General features: G+C 39.2%; 1 protein-coding gene across 2 annotated transcripts in view; it reads right to left on the bottom strand.

The window, feature by feature from the left end:
* STX8 (syntaxin 8) overlaps positions 1–21,505 on the bottom strand; it is a 292,360-nt gene that overhangs the window by 221,623 nt on the left and 49,232 nt on the right. For both annotated transcript variants that reach the window (XM_057500881.1, XM_057500882.1), the window contains exon 5: positions 21,340–21,464. In XM_057500881.1, the coding sequence (XP_057356864.1) occupies positions 21,340–21,464 (125 nt within the window). The remainder of the gene's footprint in view (positions 1–21,339; positions 21,465–21,505) is intronic.

The following is a 21,505-nucleotide window of genomic DNA, read 5'->3' as shown; positions in this document are numbered from 1 at the left end:
AAATGACAGCCACTTCAACAACTGGTGTTGGCAAAATTGGACAGCTACATGTAAGAGAATGACACTGGATTATTGTCTAATTCCATACCCAAAAGTAAACTTGAAATGGATAAAAGACCTGCATGTAAGTCATGAAACCATAAAACTCTTAGAAGAAAATATAGGGAAAAATCTCTTGAATATAAACATAAGTAACTTTTTCCTGAACACATCTCCTGGGGCAAGGGAAAGAAAAGCAAAAATGAACACATGGGACTACATCAAAATAAAATGTTTCTATACAGCAAAAGACACCATCATTAGGGAAAAAAAAGGCATCCTACAGTATGGGAGAATATATTCATAAACGACATATCCAACAAGGGGTTCACAGCCAAAATATATAAAGAACTCACATGCTTAACACCCAAAAAGCAAATAATCTGACTAAAAAATGGGTGGAGGATAGGAACAGACACTTCAGGGAAATTCAGATGGCCAACCAGCACATGAAAAGATGCTCCATATTGCTAAATATCAGGGAAATGCAAATTAAAACCACAGTGAGATATCACCTCACACCAGTTAGGATGGCCAACATCCAAAAGATAATCAACAACCAATGTTGACAAGGATGTGGAGAAAGGTGAACCCTCTTACAGTGTTGCTGGGAATATAAATTAGTTCACCCACTGTGGAAAGCAATACAGAGGTTCCTCAAAAAACTAAAAACAGAAATACCATTTGACTCGGGAATTCCACTCCTAGGAATTTACAGAAAGGAAACAAGATCTCAGATTCAAAAAGACACATATGAGTAAACTGTGGAGGATTAAAGATGGTGGTGTGAGAGGTGAGACAGATGCTTCCTCCTAAAACTGCACATAATACGAAAATACAATTAATACGACCAATACTGAAAGAACAATAGGAAAGAGGGCTGTGCCAAACTGCATACAGCTGGAGAAAAGGATAAACCTCATGGAACAGGGTAACATATCAAAGCGATGGCCCAGCGGTACCCAAGCCTTTCCCCCACCCCAGGTCACCAGCGGGAGGAAGAGAAACGGAGCAGGGAGGGAGTGGAGGCCTGGGACTGCTGAATACCTAACTCCGGAGATCTGCTCTGGGAGCACAAACCTACATTTCATGGTGCTTTCATGGTACTCTCATGATTAGGGGGTTGAAAAGCTAAGACAGGCAGAATACCTGTAGAGATGGAGATTCCAGCTGCTTGTGGAAAGCCATGATCCATATTTGGCATCTCTGGGACAAAAGAAAGGCGGGCAGTCTGAGAGACTGCCTAACAGCATGAAGGCTGCTAAAGGGGCAAGGATTGCACAGAGCTTACTGCTCAGGAGAAAAGACAGATAGACAAAATTGTCCAGGTGCACTCTGCCCAGCAGGTTGGGAGCTTTCTTGATCTTCAGTTGCTCCAGCTACCTGGCTGGCTACACAGCTTGAAGGACCCCCTCCATGATACACAGCCTACTGCGCCTTTCTCCCAGCCAGCCCCACCTGGCTTGCAAACGGGCAAACCCTACCCTGACATTTTAGGCCAGTCAAACGAAGCCCCGTCTACAGCAACTACAAACACAAAGCATAGAGGCTTATATCTGAGTGCTCAGTCCACTGGTTCTGACAGTGGAGACAGGCATAGCAGCCGGGAAGGAGGAAACAGCTCTTTCCTCCAGCCAGGCACTAATACCGCTCCCCTGTGACCCCTGAAATTTCTTTAGGGGATGTGCAGCTCCAGAGAGTAGAGCTTCTGGGCACTAGAGCGTGCCATATACAAATATGAAATGCCAAAGGAACGTAGTTCAAAGTAAAATTATGAATAAAACACCTGAGAAACATTCGAATGAAATTGACTCCATGAATCTTCCTGAAAGGGATTTCAAAATAAAAATCATTAATATGCTCATGGAAGTACAGAAAAATATTTAAGAACTCAGGAATGAATTCCGGTCGGAGATCCAATCACTACGGAACAGTATCAGAATTGAAAAATACAATGGAAAGTTTTAAAAGCAGATTACATATGGTGGAGGAGACGATAAATGAAATAGAAATTAGAGAGGAGTAATACAAGAAGCTGAGGCAGAGAGGAAAAAGGATCTCTAAGAATGAAAGAATATTGAGAGAACTGTGTGACCAATCAAAACGGAACAATATTCTCATTACAGGGGTACCAGAAGTAGAAGAGAGATAAAAAGGGGTAGAAAGTGTCTTTGAGGAGGTTTTTGCTGAAAACTTTCCCAATATGGGGAGAAAGAGATAGTCTCTTAGGCCATGGAGGTTCACAGATCTCCCAATACAAGGGACCCAAGGAAGACAACACCAAGACATATAGTAATTAAAATGGCAAAGATCAAGGATAAGGACAGACTGTTAAAAGCAGCCAGAGAGAGAAAGAAGATCACATACAAAGTAAAGCCCATCAGGCTATCATCAAACTTCTCAGCAGAAACCTTAAAGGCCAGAAGGGAGTGGCATGATATATTTAATGCAATGAAGCAGACGGTCCTCGAACCAAGAATAATTTATCTGGCAAGATTATCATTTAAATTTGAAGGAGGGATTAAACAATTTCCAGAGAAGCAAAAGCTGAGAGAATTTACCTCCCACAAACCATCTCTACAGTCTATTTTGGTGGGACTGCTATAGATGGAAGTGTTCCTAAGGCCAAATAGCTGTACCCAGAAGTAATAAAACCACAGTAAAGAAAGTAGAACAGTTAATTACTAAGCAAATGCAAAATTAAATCAACTATCCCCAAGTCAATCAAGGGACAGACAAAGAGAACAGAATATGATACCTAATATACAAAGAATGCTGGAGTAAGAAAAAGGAGGAGAAAAAAAGAACCTTTGGATTGTGTTTGTAATAGCATAAGTGAGTAAAGTTAGACTTAGATAGTAAGGAAGTTAACCTTGAACCTTGGTAACCACGAATCTAAAGCCTGCAATGGCAGTGAGTACATACCTATTGATAATCACCCTACATTTAAATGGTCTGAATGCACCAATCATAAGACATAGGAGTCAGTGAATGGAAAGAAAACAAGACCCATCTATGTGCTGCCCACAAGAGACTCACTTTAAACCCAAAGACATACACAGACTTAAAGTGAAGGGGTGGACACTAATCATCAGGGAAATGCAAATTAAAATGACAATAAGATATCACCTCACAACAGTAAATATGGCCAGCATCAAAAAGACTAAGAACAACAAATGCTGGCAAGGATGTGGAGAAAGGGGAACCCTCCTACACTGCTGGTGGGAATGTAAGCTAGTTCAGCCATTCTGGAAAGCACTATGGAAGTTCCTCATAAAAACTAAAAATACAGGGGTGGAGCCAAGATGGTGGCATAAGTAGAGCAGTGGAAATCTCCTCCCAAAACCACACATATCAATGAAAATATAACAAAGACAACTCTTCCTAGAATAAAGACCAGAGGACACAGGACAACATCCAGACCACATCCACACCTGTGAGAACCGAACGCCTCGCAAAGTGGGAGCCCGAAACAGGCCACGCCCAGAGCAACATTGAAGATAAACTCCATAGCAGCGGGGCAGGAAGCAGAAGCACTGTCTGCGCGCAGCTGCCCAGCACAAGCCACTAGAGGTCGCTGTTCTCCCAGGAAAGGAGGGCCACAAACCAACAAGAAGGGAAGTTCTTCCAGCGGTCACTCATCCCAGCTCTGCAAACTATTCCTATCACCATGAAAAGAAAAAATTACAGGCACACAAAGATAACAGAGACACCAGAGAAGGAGACAGACCTAACCAGTCTTCCTGACAAAGAATTCAAACTAAAAATCATAAACATGCTGACAGAGATGCAGAGAAATACGCAAGAGAAATGGGATGAAGTCCGGAGCGAGATCACAGATGCCAGAAAGGAGATTACAGATATGAAACAAACCCTGGAAGGATTTATAAGCAGAATGGATAAGATGCAAGAGGCCATTGATGGAATTGAAACCAGACAACAGGAACGCATACAAGCTGACATAGAGAGAGATGAAAGGATCTCCAGGAATGAAACAACATTAAGAGAACTGTGTGACGAATCCAAAATGAACAATATCCATATTATAGGGGTAGCAAAAGAAGAAGAGAGAGGAAAAGGGATGGAAAGTATCTTGGAAGGAATAATTGCTGAAAACTTCCCCAAACTGGGGGAGGAAATAATCGAACAGACCACGGAAATACACAGAACCACCAACAGAAAGGATCCAAGGAGGACAACACCAAGACACATAATAATTAAAATGGCAAAGATCAAGGACAAGGAAAGAGTTTTAAGGCAGCTAGAGAGAAAAAGGTCACCTTTAAAGGAAAACCCACCAGGCTAACATCAGACTTCTCGACAGAAACCCTACAGGCCAGAAGAGAATGGCATGATATATTTAACAAAATGAAACAGAAGGCCTTGAACCAAGGATACTGTATCCAGCACGACTATCATTTATATATGATGGTGGGATTAAACAATTACCAGACAAACAAAAGCTGAGGGAATTTGCTTCCCACAAACCACCTCTACAGGACATTTTACAGGGACTGCTCTAGATGGGAGCACTCCTAGAAAGAGCACAGAACAAAACGCCCAACATATGAAGAATGGAGTAGGAGGAATAAGAAGGGAGAGAAGAAAAGAATCTCCAGACAGTGTATATAACAGCTCAATAAGCGAGCTAAGTTAGGCAGTAAGATACTAAAGAGGCTAACCTTGAACCTTTGGAAACCACGAATTTAAAGCCTGCAATGGCAGTACGTACATATCTTTCAATAGTCACCCTAAATGTAAATGGATTGAATGCACCAATCAAAAGACACAGAGTAATAGAATGGATAAAAAAGCAAGAACCATCTATATGCTCCTTACAAGAAACTCACCTCAAACCCAAAGACATGTACAGACTAAAAGTCAAGGGATGGAAAAACATATTTCAGGCAAACAACAGTGAGAAGAAAGCAGGGGTTGCAGTACTAATATCAGATAAAATAGACTTCAAAACAAAGAAAGTAACAACACATAAAGAAGGACACTACATAATGATAAAGGGCTCAGTACAACAAGAGGATATAACCATTCTAAATATATATGTACCCAACACAGGATCACCAGCATATGTGAAACAAATACTAACAGAACTAAAGGGGGAAATAGAGAGCAAGGCATTCATTCTAGGAGACTTCAACACACCACTCACCCCAAAGGATAGATCCACCGGGCAGAAAATAAGTAAGGACACGGAAGCACTGAACAACACAGTACAGCAGATGGACCTAACAGACATCTATAGAACTCTACATCCAAAAGCAACAGGATATACATTCTTCTCAAGTGCACATGGAACATTCTCCACAATAGACCACATACTAGCCCTCAAAAAGAGCCTCAGCAAAATCCAAAATATTGAAATTCTACCAACCAATTTTTCAGACCACAAAGGTATAAAACTAGAAATAAATTCTACAAAGAAAACAAAAAGGCTCACAAACACATGGAGGTTTAACAACATGCTCCTAAATAATCAATGGATCAATGAACAAATTAAAATAGAGATCAAGGAATATATAGAAACAAATGACAACAATAACACAAAGCCCCAACTTCTGTGGGAGGCAGCAAAAGCAGTCTTAAGAAGAAAGTATATAGCAATCCAGGCACACTTGAAGAAGCAAGAACAATCCCAAATGAATAGTCTAACATCACAATTATCGAAACTGGAAAAAGAAGAACAAATGAGGCCTAAAGTCAGCAGAAGGAGGGACATAATAAAGATCAGAGAAGAAATAAACAAAATTGAGAAGAATAAAACAATAGAAAAAATCAATGAAACCAACAGCTGGTTCTTTGAGAAAATAAACAAAATAGATAAGCTTCTAGCCAAACTTATTAAGAGAAAAAGAGAATCAAAACAAATCAACAGAATCAGAAATGAGAATGGAAAAATCATGACAAACTCCACAGAAATACAAAGAATTATTAAAGACTACTATGAAAACCTATATGCCAACAAGCTGGAAAACCTAGAAGAAATGGACAACTTCCTAGAAAAATACAACCTTCCAAGACTGACCAAGGAAGAAACACAAAAGTTAAACAAACCAATTAAGAGCAAAGAAATTGAAACAGTACTCAAAAAACTACCAAAGAACAAAACACATGGGCTGGACAGATTTACCTCGGAATTTTATCAGACATACAGAGAAGACATATACCCATTCTCCTTAAAGTTTTCCAAAAAAATAGAAGAGGAGGGAATACTCCCAAACTCATTCTATGAAGCCAACATCACCCTAATACCAAAACCAGGCAAAGACCCCGCCAAAAAAGAAAATTACAGACCAATATCCCTGATGAATGTAGATGCAAAAATACTCAATAAAATATTAGCAGACCGAATACAAAAGTATATCAAAAGGATCATACACCATGACCAAGTGGGATTCATCCCAGGGATGCAAGGATGGTACAACATTCGAAAATCCATCAAAGTCATCCACCACATCAACAAAAAGAAAGACAAAAACCACATGATCATCTCCATAAATGCTGAAAAAGCATTTGACAAAATTCAACATCCATTCATGATAAAAACTCTCAGCAAAATGGGAATAGAGGGCTAGTACCTCAACATAATAAAGGCCATCTATGATAAACCCACAGCCAACATTATACTGAATGGCGAGAAGCTGAAAGCTTTTCCTCTGAGATCGGGAACTAGACAGGGATGCCCACTCTCCCCACTGCTATTTAACATAGTACTGGAGGTCCTAGCCATGGCAATCAGACAAAACAAAGAAATACAGGGAATCCAGACTGGTAAAGAAGAAGTTAAACTGTCACTATTTGCAAATGACATGATATTGTACATAAAAAAACCTAAAGACTCCACCCCAAAACTACTAGAACCGATATCGGAATACAGCAAAGTTGCAGGATACAAAATTAACACACAGAAATCTGTAGCTTTCCTATACACTAACAATGAACCAATAGAAAGAGATATCAGGAAAACAATTCCATTCACAATTGCATGAAAAAGAATAAAGTACTAGGAATAAATCTAACCAAACAATTGAATAACCTATACTCTGAAAACTACAAGTCACTCTTAAGAGAAATTAAAGGGGACACTAACAAATGGACTCATCCCATGCTCATGGCTAGGAAGAATTAATATCGTCAAAATGGCCATCCTGCCCAAAGCAATATACAGATTTGATGCAATCCCTATCAAATTACCAGCAACATTCTTCAATGAACTGGAACAAATAATTCAAAAATTCATATAGAAACACCAAAGACCCCGAATAGCCAAAGCAATCCTGAGAAAGAAGAATAAAGTAGGGGGGATCTCACTCCCCAATTTCAAGCACTACTATAAAGCCATAGTAATCAAGACAATTTGGTACTGGCACAGGAACAGAGCCACAGACCAGTGGAACAGACTAGAGACTCCACACATTAACCCAAACATATATGGTCAATTAATATTTGATAAAGGAGCCATGGACATACAATGGCGAAATGACAGTCTCTTCAACAGGTGGTGCTGGCAAAACTGGACAGCTACATGTAGGAGAATGAAACTGGACCATTGTCTAACCCCATATACAAAAGTAAATTCAAAATGGATCAAAGACCTGAATGTAAGCCATGAAACCATTAAACTCGTGGGAAAAAACATAGGCAAAAACCTCTTAGACATAAACATGAGTGACCTCTTCTTGAACATATCTCCCCGGGCAAGGAAAACAACAGCAAAAATGAACAGGTGGGACTATATTAAGCTGAAAAGCTTCTGTACAGCAAAAGACACCATCAGTAGAACAAAAAGGAGCCCTAAAGCATGGGAGAATATATTTGTAAATGACAGACCCGATAAAGGCGTGACGTCCAAAACATATAAAGAGCTCACACACCTCAACAAACAAAAAGCAAATAATCCAATTAAAAAATGGGCAGAGGAACTGAACAGACAGTTCTCCAAAAAAGAAATACAGATGGCCAACAGACACATGAAAAGATGCTCCACATCACTAATTATCAGAGAAATGCAAATTAAAACTACAATGAGGTATCACCTCACACCAGTAAGGATGGCTGCCATCCAAAAGACAAACAACAACAAATGTTGGCGAGGTTCTGAGAAAGGGGAACCCACCTACACTGCTGGTGGGAATGTAAATAAGTTCAACCAGTATGGAAAGCAGTATGGAGGTTCCTCAAAAAGCTCAAAATAGACTTACCATTTGACCCAGGAATTGCACTCCTAGGAATTTACCCTAAGAATGCAGCAATCAAGTTTGAGAAAGACAGATGCACCCCTATGTTTATCGCAGCACTATTTACAATAGCCAAGAATTGGAAGCAACCTAAATGTCCATCGATAGATGAATGGATAAAGAAGATGTGGTACATATACACAATGGAATACTACTCAGCCATAAGAAAAGGACAAATCCTACCATTTGCAGCAACATGGATGGAGCTGGAGGGTATTATGCTCAGTGAAACAAGCCAAGCATAGAAAGAGAAATACCAAATGATTTCACTCATCTGTGGAGTATAAGAACAAAGGAAAAACTGAAGGAACAAAACAGAAGCACAATCACAGAACTCAAGAATGGACTAACAGGTACCAAAGGGAAAGGGACTGGGGAGGATGGGTGGGTAGGGAGGGATAAGGTGGGGGAGAAGAACGGGGGTATTAAGATTAGCATGCATGGGGGGGTGGGAGAAAGGGGAGGGCTGTACAACACAGAGAAGACAAGTAGTGATTCTACAACATTCTTCTATGCTGATGGACAGTGACTGTAACGGGTTTATAGCGGGGACCTGGTATAGGGGAGAGCCTTGTAAACATAATATTCATCATGTAAGTGTAGATTAATGATACCGAAAAAAAAAAAAAGGCAGTTCCTGTGTGGTGACCTCCAATGAGTTCTACACAACGGTATAAAGGGCATATAAAAGTGTAGGCAAAGGGTCTGTTTGTGTTTATACAGAGGATCAAAGCCTAATTGGGCTACCCCGAAAATGAACTAAGATACGATATGAAAAAGAACTTCCAACATCTGCACTCTCTGGAAGACTCATGCCAGAAGATGATCATCAAAAAACCCCAACAAAGATCCACGCACTGCTACAGGTGTAGATGCACTCATCCCACCAGTTCCTGGACTTGCCATGGGAATGAAGAAGGAGATATCTAAGCTGGCCTGTGCATACACTAAAACAACAAATTTGACTGGATCTATACTGTTGGAACTCAACCAAGAATTAGGAGAAGTGCAAATTGTAGCGCTCCAAAATCTTACAACTACAGACTATTTACTGTTAAAACAACATATGGGATGTGAACAGTCCCCAGGAATGGGTTGTTTTAATTTGTCTGATTTCTCGCAGACTGTTCAAGTTCAGTTGGACAATATCCACCATATCATAGAAAAGTTTTTACAAATGCCTAAGGTGCCTAACCGGTTTTCTTGGTTTCACTGGAGATGGCTGGTAATTACAGGTATCCTTTGGTTATGTAACTATACTCCTATTATGTTAATGTGTGTGCGCAATTTAATTGGTAGTTTAAAACCTACACATGCTGAAGTTACTCTACAAGAAGATATGTCAAAGAAATAATCAATCTTCCCATGTTTTCTTCCGCTTGCTACTTCTATATCTTTTCTTCTTCCTTCCTAATTAAAACCCTTAAACAGAATTCGTGCCTCATATCAAATTTACCGAGTATCATAATTCTTCCAAGTGGTAAAGATACCTCAAGACAAATGCTGGGCATAGAAGCCACAGGGCATAAATCTGCAAAGAAGTAAAAAGCTAACCTTTTCAAACAATAAGGCTTCTCTCTCACTTACCAACTTTACATTTCCCTGTATGGCCCCGGAAGATGACTGGTTAGCCAGAGATGGGTAAGATTCCTTAAGGGAGGAACAACCTAAGACAGGCACAGTCACAGGGGGGCCATCAGGTGAGAAACTGGGGATCAAGAGAGGTGAGGCTTAGAACCTCACCACTCCTGTTCTGAGAGAAATCTTCTGCATCCGTGGATGTTTTATTGCCCTTGTCTAGCTTGGATTAACACATAGTCTACAGGCACACACCTGATCATCTACATTTGCTCTCTTACAACACTAAACTGTTTTCTACCTTTATCTTGTATCTACCTAACACTTCAGCATTTTATTAAAAATAATAATAATAAAGAGAGAATGGTGGGATTCACATATAAATCAAGTATAAAAATCAAATGAGTATTCATATTTGAACTGACTGTTTATAATTCATAATGTATGAGCAAAACCGAATGTTTCTGTGATGACTGCCCTTGTACTGTTCACCCTGTAAATTATTCACTATGTAAGAATTTTTTCTCCATGTAAGAACTTGTTTGTTATGCTTCAGAAGATTGGAGACTGTCGAAAATTAGGCTTGGGGTGGATTAATGATTGTGCAGTGAGCATTGACTCCCCTATACAGAATTTTATTGTTGTTAACAACCATTTGATCAGTAAATATGAGAGATGCCCTCACAAAAAAAAAAAAAAAAGTACACACTTCCAATTGTAAAATAAATAAGTAACCGGGATGTAATGTATAGCATAAGGAATATAGTCAAAATATTGTTAACAACTTGGTATGGTGATAGCTGGTACCTAGAATTATCATGTATATAAATGTTGAATGACTGTGTTGTACACCTGAAAGTAATGTAATACTGTGTGTCAACAACCCTTCAATAAAAAATGATTATATGAAAAAAAAAAGAAAAAAAAAAGAACATATGGGATGTGAACTGTTCCCAGGAATGGGCTGTTTTAATTTGTCTGATTTCTCTCAGACTGTTCAAGTACACTTGGACAATATCCATCATATCATAGACAAATTTTCACAAATGCCTAGGGTGCCTAACTGGTTTTCTTGGCTTCACTGGAGATGGCTGGTAATTATAGATCTGCTTTGTTTATGTAGTAACTGTATTCCTATTATGTTAATGTGTGGGCGCAATTTAATTAGTAGTTTAAAACCTATACATGCTGAAGTTACTCTACAAGAAGATATGTCAAAGAAATAATCAATCTTCCCATGTTTTCTTCCGCTTGCTACTTCTATAACTTTTCTTCTTCCTTCCTAATTACAACCCTTAAATACAATTCGTGCCTCATATCAAATTTACCGAGTATCATAATTCCTCCAAGTGGTAGAGATACCTCAAGACAAATGCTGGGCATAGAAGCCACAGGGCATAAATCTGCAAAGAAGTAAAAAGCTAACCTTTTCAAACAATATGGCTTCTCTCTCACTTACCAACTTTACATTTCCCTGTATGGCCCCGGAAGATGACTGGTTAGCCAGAGACGGGTAAGATTCCTCAAGGGAGGAACAATCTAAGACAGGCACAGTCGCAGGGGGTCCATCAGGTGAGAAACTGGGGATCAAGAGAGGTGAGGCTTAGAACCTCACCCCCCCTGTTCTGAGAGAAATCTTCTGCATCCGTGGATGTTTTATTGCCCTTGTCTAGCTTGGATTAACACATAGTCTACAGGCACACACCTGATCATCTACATTTGCTCTCTTACAACACTAAACTAAGTTTTCTACCTTTATCTTACATCTACCTACCATTACAGCATTTTATTAAAAATAATAATAATAATAATAATAAAGGGAGAAATGTGGGATCCACATATAAATCAAGTATAAAAATCAAACGAATATTCATATTTGACCTGATTGTCTATAGTTCATAATGCGTGATCAAAACCGAAAGTTTCTGTGATGACTGCCTTGTACTGTTCACCATGTAAGAACTTATTTACTATGTAAGAAATTGTTCACCATGTAAGAACTTGTTTTTTATGCTTCAGAAGATTGGAGACTGACAAGAATTAGGCTTGGGGTGGATTAATGATTGTACATTGAGCATTGACTCCCCTATACAGAATTCTATTGTGGTTAACAATCATTTGATCAATAAATATGAGAGATGCCCTCTCAAAAAAACAAAAACAAAAACAAAAAACTAAAAATAGAAATACCAGTTGATCCAGGAATCCCACTCCTTGGAATTTACCTAAAGAATACAACTTCTCAGGTTCAAAAAGACATATGCACCCCTATGCTTATCGCAGTACTTTTTACAATAGCCAAGATATGGAAGCAACCTAAGTGTCCATCAGTAAATGAATGCATAAAGAAGATGTGGTTCATATACACAATGGAATACTACTAAGCAATAAGAAAGAAACAAATCCTACCATTTGCAACAATATGGATGGAGCTGGAGGAAATTATGCTCAGTGAAATAAGCCAGGTGGAGAAAGACAAGTGCCAAATGATTTATCATTTGTGGAGTATAACAATGAAGCAAAACTGAAGGAGCAAAATAGCACCAGACTCGCAGACTCCAAGAAGGGACTAGTAGTTACCAAAGGGGAGGGTTGTGGGAGGGTGGTTGGGGAGGGAGGGAGAAGGGGATTGAGGGGTATTATGTTTAGTACACATGGTGTGGGGGAATCATGGGGTGAACAGTGTAGCACAGAGAGGGCACATAGTGGATCTGTGGCATCTTACTACACTGATGGACAGTGACTGCATTGGGGTATGGGTGGGGACTTGATACTATGGGTAAATATAGTAACCACATTGTTTTTTCATGTGAAACCTTCATAAGGGTGTATATCAATAATACCTTAATTAAAAATTTTTTTAAAAAGACACATGCACACCTATGTTTATCGTATCAGTATTTACAATAGCCAAGATATGAATGCAACCCAGGTGTCCATCAGTAAATGATTGGATAAAGAACTTGTGGTACATATACACAATGGGGTATTATTCAGCCATAAGAAGAAAACAAATCTTACCATTTGCAACAACATGGATGGAGCTAGAGGATATTATGCTCAGTGAAATAAGCCAGGTAGAGAAAGACAAGTACCAAATGATTTCCATCATTTGTGGAGTATAACAACGAAGCAAAACTGAAGGAACAAAACAGCAGCAGACTCACATACTCCAAGAATGGACTAGTGGTTACCAAAGGGGAGGGTTGGTGGAAGGTGGGTCAGGATAGAGGGAGAAGGGGATCAAGGGGTATTATGACTGGTATGCATGGTGTTTGCTGGAGGTGTCACAGGAAAGACACCATAGCACAGAGAAGACAAGTAGTGACTCTGTGGTGTCTTACTATACTGACGTACAGTGACTTCAATGGGTTGTGGGGGGGATTTGATAATATGGGTGAATGTAGTAACCACAACGCTTTTCATGTGTATCCTTCATAAGAGTTTATATCAGTGACACCTTAATAAAAAATTTTTTAAAAACCCAAAACTATATACCACAACAAAGTAAAATTTATCACAGCTTTACAATACTGTTTCAATATTCAAAAATCTATTAATGGAATGGAGGAGCCAAGATGGCAGGGTGAGTAGGACAGTGGGAATGTCCTCCCAAAAACATATATATTTTTGAAAATACAACAAATACAACTATCCTGAAAAGAGAGACCAGAAGACACAGGACAACAGCCAGACTACATCCACACCTGCAAGAACCCAGTGCCTGGTGAAAGGGGTAAAATACAAGCCACAGCCCGGCGGGACCCGAGGCCCCTCACCCCAGCTCCCAGTGGGAGGAGAGGAGTCGGAGCGGGGAGGGAGAGGGAGCCCAGGACTTCTAATCACCCAGCCCCAGCCATCTGCACCAGAGCGCAGACACACAGTGCATGCGTGGGGTGCTGGAAACTAGGGAAAGGGGACAGTAAGACCTGTGAGCGGGTCCCAAAGCTAGCGCCCCTGTGACAAAGAAAAGCGAGTGCTTTTTAAAAGTCTTAAAGGGACAGGGACCCCACAGCTGGACGGAAGCATCCCAGGTTACAGTCCAGCAGGTGGAAATTCCAGGGAAGTCCAGGCACACTAACCCCCTGGGCAACAGCTCTGAGACCCCTCACGGAGGTAAACAGCCAAACACCACCCCGTCCATTACCCCTCCAGGGCCCCGCCATAGCATAGCAGGAGCCTGAGGCTGGCCAAGCCCACAGCAAGGGAGCTTGCTCCATACCAGCTGGGCAAGATACAGAGACCCAGTCTACACGCAATTGCCCAACACAAGCCACTAGGGGCCGCAGATGTCCCAGTAAAGAAAGGCCAGCAGCCATGTGGAAAGAGTCTTGACTCTCCCAGCTGACAGACAGTCAATAGCACACCACTGCACCTATCAAAATGAAAAGGCAAAAAAATTGGATCCAGGCAAGATGAACCCAGACAGCTTCGACATCTTCTACATCTTCCCCTGAGAAGGAACTTGGGGAGATAGATTTAACCAATCTTCCTGAGAAAGAATTCAAAACAAAAAACATAACCATGCTGATGGACTTGCAGAGAAATATGCAAGAACTAAGGAGGGATATAACAGAAATAAAACAAGCACTGGAAGGACTTCAAAACAGAATGGACGATATGCAAGAGACCATTAATGGACTAGAAAACAGAGAACAGGAAGAAGCTGATGCAGAGAGAGATAAAAGGATCTCCAGGAATGAAAGAATTTTAAGAGAACTCAGTGACCAATCAAAACAGAACAATATCTGCATTATAGGAGTACCAGAAGAAGAAGAGAGAGAGAAAAAGGGATAGAAAGTGTCTTTGAAGAAATAATTGCTGAAAACTTCCCCAAACTAGGAGAGGAAATGGCCTCTCAGACCACAGAGGTACACAGAACTCCCATGACAAGGGATCTAAGGAGGGCAACACCAAGACACATAATAATTAAAATGGCAAAGATAAGACAAGGACAAAGTATTAAAGGCAGCCAGACAGAAAAAAAAGGTCACCTACAAAGGAAAACCCATCAGGCTATCATCAGACTTCTCAGCAGAAACCCTACAGGCCAGAAGAGAATGGCATGATATACTTAATGCAATGAAACAGAAGGGCCTCAAACCAAGACTACTGTATCCAGCACGATTATCATTTAAATATGAAGGAGGGATTAAACAATTCCCAGACAAGCAAAAGTTGAAGGAATTTCCCTCCCACACACCACCTCGACAGGGCATCTTACAGGGACTGCTCTAGATGGGAGCACTCCTAAAAAGAGCACAGAACAAAACACCCAACATATAAAGAAGGGACGAGGAGGCATAAGAAGGGAGAGAAATAAAGAATCATCAGACCGTGTTTATAATAGCTCAATGAGCGAGTTAAGTTAGACAGTAAGATAGTAAAGAAGCTAACCTTGAACCTTTGGTAACCACAAACTTAAAGGGTGCAATGGCAATAAGTACATACCTTTCAATAATCACCCTAAATGTAAATGGACTGAATGCACCAATCAAAAGACACAGAGTAATAGAATGGATAAAAAAGCAAGACCCATCCATATGCTGCTTACAAGAGATTCACCTCAAACCAAAAGACATGCACAGACTTAATGTCAAGGGATGGAAAAAGATATTTCATGCAAACAACAGAGAGAAAAAAGCAGGTGTTGCAACACTAGTATCAGACAAAATAGATTTCAAACTAAGAAGGTAACAAAAGATAAAGAAGGTAACAAAAGATAAAGAAGGACATTACATAATGATAAATGGCTCGGTCCAACAAGAGGATATAACTATTATAAATACAGATGCACCCAATACAGGAGCACCAACATATGTGAAACAAATACTAACAGAATTAAAGGAGGAAATAGAATGCAATGCATTCATTTTGGGAGATTTCAACACACCACTCACTCCAAAGGACAGGTCCACCAGAAAGAAAATAAGTAAGGACACAGAGGCACTAAACAACACACTAGAACAGATGGACCTAATAGACATCTATAGAACTCTACATCCAAAAGCAACAGGATACACATTCTTCTCAAGTGCACATGGAACATTCTCCAGAATAGACCACATACTAGGCCACAAAAAGAGCCTCAGTAAAATCCAAAAGACTGAAATCCTACCAACCAACTTTTCAGACCACAAAGGCATAAAACTAGAAATAAATTGTACAAAGGAAGCAAAAGGCTCACAAACCCATGAAGGCTTAACAACATGCTCTTAAATAATCAATGGATCAATGACCAAATTAAAATGGAGATCCAGCAATATATGGAAACAAATGACAACAACAACACAAAGTCCCAACTACTGTGGGACACAGCAAAAGCAGTCTTAAGAGGAAAGTATATAGAAATCCAGGCATATTTAAAGAAGGGAGAACAAACCCAAATGAACGGTCTAATGTCACAATTATCGAAATTGGAAAAAGAAGAACAAATGAGGCTTAAGGTCAGCAGAAAGAGGGACATAATAAAGATCAGAGAAGAAATAAATAAAATTGAGAAGAATAAAACAATAGCAAAAATCAATGAAACCAAGAGCTGGTCCTTCGAGAAAATAAACAAAATAGATAAGCCTTTAGCCAGACTTATTAAGAGGGTAAGGAGTCAACACACATCAACAGAATCAGAAATGAGAAAGGAAAAATCACGACGGACCCCACAGAAAAACAAAGAATTATTAGAGAGTACTATGAATACCTATATGCCAACAAGCTGGAAAACTTAGGAGAAATGGGCAACTTCCTAGAAAAATACAACCTTCCAAGACTGATCCAGAAAGAAACAGAAAATCTAAACAGACCGATTATCAGCAATGAAATTGAAGTGGTAATCAAAAAACTACCAAAGAACAAAACCCCTGGGCCAGATGGATTTACCTCGGAATTTTATCAGACATACAGAGAAGATATAATACCTATTCTCCTTAAAGTTTTCCAAAAAATAGAAGAGGAGAGAATACTTCCAAACTCATTCTATGAGGACAACATCACCCTAATACCAAAACCAGGCAAAGACCCCACCAAAAAAAGAAAACTACAGACCAATATCACTGATGAACGTAGATGCAAAAATACTCAATAAAATATTAGCAAACCGAATTCAAAAATACATCAAAAGGATCATACACCATGACCAAGTGGGATTCATCCCAGGGATGCAAGGATGATACAACATTCGAAAATCCATCAACATCATCCACCACATCAACCAAAAGAAAGACAAAAACTACATGATCATCTCCATAGATGCTGAAAAACCATTTGACAAAATTCAACATCCATTCATGATAAAAACTCTCAACAAAATGGGTACAGAGGGCAAGTACCTCAGCATAATAAAGGCCATATATGATAAACCCACAGCAAACATCATACTGAACAGCGAGAAGCTGAAAGCTTTTCCTCTGCAATCGGGAACAAGACAGGGATGCCCACTCTCCCCACTGTTATTCAACATAGTACTGGAGGTCCTAGCCATGGCAATTAGACAAAACAAAAAAATACAAGGATTCCAGATTGGTAAAGAAGAAGTTAAACTGTCACTATTTACAGATGACATGATATTGTACATAAAAAACCCTGAAGACTCCACTCCGAAACTACTAGAGCTAATATCGGAATTCAGCAAAGTTGCAGGATACAAAATTAACACACAGAAATCTGTGGCTTTCCTATACACTAACAATAAACTAATAGAGAAATCAGGAAGACAATTCCATTCACAATAGCATCAAAAAGAATAAAATACCTAGGAATAAACCTAACGAAAGAAGTGAAAGACCTAAACCCTGAAAACTGTAAGACACTCTTAAGAGAAATTAAAGAGGACACTAACAAATGGAAACTCAACCCATGCTCTTGGCTAGGAAGAATTAACATCATCAAAATGGCCATCCTGCCCAAAGCAATGTACAGATTCGATGCAATCCCTATCAAACTACCAACAGCATTCTTCAATGAACTGGAACAAATAGTTCAAAAATTCATATGGAAGCACCAAAGACCCGGAATAGCTAAAGCAATCCTGAGAAGGAAGAATAAAGCGGGGGGGATCTCACTCCCGAACTTCAAGCTCTACTACAAAGCCACAGTAATCAAGACAATTTGGTACTGGCACAAGAACAGAGTCACAGACCAATGGAACAGAATAGAGACTCCAAACATTAACCCAAACATATATGGTCAACTAATGTTCGATAAAGGGGCCATGGACATACAATGGCGAAATGACAGTCTCTTCAACAGATGGTGCTGGCAAAACTGGACAGCTACATGTAAGAGAATGAAACTGGATCACTGTCTAACCCCATACACAAAAGTAAATTCGAAATGGATCAAAGACTTGAATGTAAGTCATGAAACCATAAAACTCTTAGAAAAAAACATAGGCAAAAATCTCTTAGACATAAACATGAGTGACCTCTTCTTGAACATATCTCCCCAGGCAAGGGAAACAAAAGCAAAAATGAACAAATGGGACTATATCAAGCTGAAAAGTTTCTATACAGCAAAGGACACCATCAATAGAAAAGGTATCCTACAGTATGGGAGAATATATTCATAAATGACAGCTCCGATAAAGGGTTGACATTCAAAATATATAAAGAGCTCACACACCTCAACAAACAAAAAGCAAATAATCTAAGTAAAAAATGGACAGAGGAGTTGAATAAACAGTTCTCTAAAGAAGAAATTCAGATGGCCAACAGACACATGAAAAGATGCTCCACATCGCTTGTCATCAGAGAAATGCAAATTAAAACCACAATGAGATATCATCTCACACCAGTAAGGATGGCTACCATCCAAAAGACAAACAACAACAAATGTTGGCGAGGTTGTGGAGAAAGGGGAACCCTCCTACACAGTTGGTGGGAATGTAAATTAGTTCAACCATTGTGGAAAGCAGTATGGAGGTTTCTCAAAATGTTCAAAATAGAAATACCATTTGACCCAGGAATTCCACTCCTAGGAATTTACCCTAAGAATGCAGCACTCCAGTTTGAAAAAGACAGATGCACCCCTATGTTTATCGCTGTACTATTTACAATAGCCAAGATGTGGAGGCAACCTAAGTGTCCATCAGTAGACGAATGGATAAAGAAGATGTGGTATATATATATATATATATATATATATATATATACAATGGAATATTACTCAGCTATAAGAAAAAAACAGATCCTACCATTTGCAACAACATGGATGGAGCTAGAGGGTATTATGGTCAGTGAAATAAACCAAGTGAAGAAAGACAAATACCAAATGATTTCACTCATCTGTGGAGTATAAGAACAAAGGAAAAACTGAAGGAACAAAACAGCAGCAGAATCACAGAACCCACAATGGACTAACAGGTACCAAAGGGAAAGGGACTGGGGAGGATGGGTGGGTAGGGAGGGATAAGGGGGGGGAAGAGGAACGGGGGTATTATGATTAGCATGCATAATATGGGGGGTGGGAGAAAGGGGAGGGCTGTGCAACACAGAGAAGACAAGTAGTTATTTTACAGCATCATACTATGTTGATGGATAGTGACTGTGAACGGGTATGTGGGGGGGACTTGGTGAAGGGGGAGCCTAGTAAACATAATGTCCTTCATGTAATTGTAGATGAATGATACCAAAATAAAACTAATAAAAAAAAATCTATTAATGTAATCCATCACACCACAGGCTAATAAAACAAAAATCACATGATCATATTACTAGATGCAGAAAAAGTATTTTAGAAAATCCAACAGCCATTTCAGTAAACAAGGAAGAGAGTGGAACTTCCTCAACTCGATAAAGGATATCTCCAAAATCCTCACAGGTAACATTATACTTACAGGTGTGAAACTCAAAGCTTTTCAGGTAATATCAGGTACAAGGCAAGAAAATTCTCTCTCACCACTCCTTTTGAACACTGTACTGAGAACAAAGAAAGAAAGGAGAGAGAGAGAGACAGAGAGAGAGAAAGACAGAAGGATGAAAAGAAGGAAAGAAAGGAAGGAAGGAAGGAAGGAAGGAAGGAAGGAAGGAAGGAAGGAAAGAAGGGAGGGAATAAAATTTATTCTTATATATAAGTATTATATTCTTATAAAAGAATATCCAATAAAAATTTTGAAAAAGATCAAAGTTGGAGGACTTATATTATGTGACTTAAAGACTTATGACAAAGGTACAATAATCGAAATGGTGTGGCATTGATATAAAGATTAAACAAAGAAAGACAAGGAAATGAGAAGGAAAGAAAAGGTACTTAGGTTGGGAAGAAAAGAAAAAAACTTTCCAAACAACATGATTGCCTATACAGAAAATTCAAAAGAATTGGCAAAAAAAATCTCCTTGAATTAATATGCAATTATAGCAAGGTTGTAAAATAAAAGGCTAATATACAAAAGTCAATCAGTTTCCTATATGCCAGCAATGAACAGGTAGAATTTGAAATAAAAAACTCGTATCATTTATGTTAGCACTCAAAAATATGAAATACTTAAGTATAAATCTAACATTCTAAAATTTACATGGAAATGTAAAAGACCTAGAATATCCAATAAAATTTTAGAAAAAAATCAAAGTTGGAGGACTTATATTATGTGACTTAAAGACTTATGACAAAGGTACAATAATCGAAATGGTGTGGCATTGATGTAAAGATTAAATAAATGGACCAGTGGATCAGAATGGAGAGTCCTGAAACAGGCCAATATATAAATGGACAACTGATTTTTGACAAAAGTAGAGTAATTCTGTAGAGGAAGAATAATCTTTTTTTTAAAAATAGCACTGAGATAGATACCCAAATGCAAAGAAGAACAAAAACTGAATGTCTAATTATACCTTACTATATAGAAAATAAACTCAAAGTAGATCATAATCCTAATGTAAAGCATAAGACTATTAAAATTTCTAGGAAAAAAACAAAGCAGCAAATCTTTGTGAATTTAGGTAGTAAATGATTTCTAACTGGACTTCATCAAAATTAAGAATTTTTGCTCTTTAAAAGATTGCTAAGAAAATGAAAAATGTAAGCCATGGATGGGGAAAAAATATTTGTGAAATCTATCTGACAAATGACACATAAAAGGATATGTTAAAAAATTCTTACAACTCAGTAATAAAACACAACCTAGTTAAAAAAAGGTAAAAATCTGAACAGATAACTTTACCAAAGAAGACATACTAATGACTAGTAAGCAAGTGCAAAGATTGATTAGTCATCAGGATAATGCATACTAATGCCACAGTCACCCCTGGGCTTACTGGAGTCAGAGCCGTGCGCACGCTGTCTCCCAGTTGGGAATCACTACTTCCGTGCAGTTCCTCAGGGATGACACCACTTGTCTATGCCTCCAGCATCCTAAGACACGGAGTCGTGGAGAGCTTTAGAAGACCAACAGTTCCCCTGATTTTCAGTGGGCGTAGGGAACGTTCGGGGCTCAGCAGACACCTGGCAGGTCCCGTGCCCACACCCCCGGCGTCAGTACCTTGGATGATCTGCTGCTGCTGCTGTCGGATTCCATCAACACCCACGCCTCTGGTCTCCTCTGGCTCCTCCAAGAGCCAAGGGCTGGGTACTCCTCGCTTAGCCCCTCCGGTCATCAGGCTGGACCTGAAAACAGGATTAAATGTGTTACATAACTCAAAAAATAT

Source organism: Manis pentadactyla, chromosome 4 (genome assembly GCF_030020395.1).
Source record: "Manis pentadactyla isolate mManPen7 chromosome 4, mManPen7.hap1, whole genome shotgun sequence".
NCBI lineage: Eukaryota > Metazoa > Chordata > Mammalia > Pholidota > Manidae > Manis > Manis pentadactyla.
Note: the sequence above shows the minus strand (reverse complement) of the source record. Positions and strands in the feature narration are given on the sequence as shown.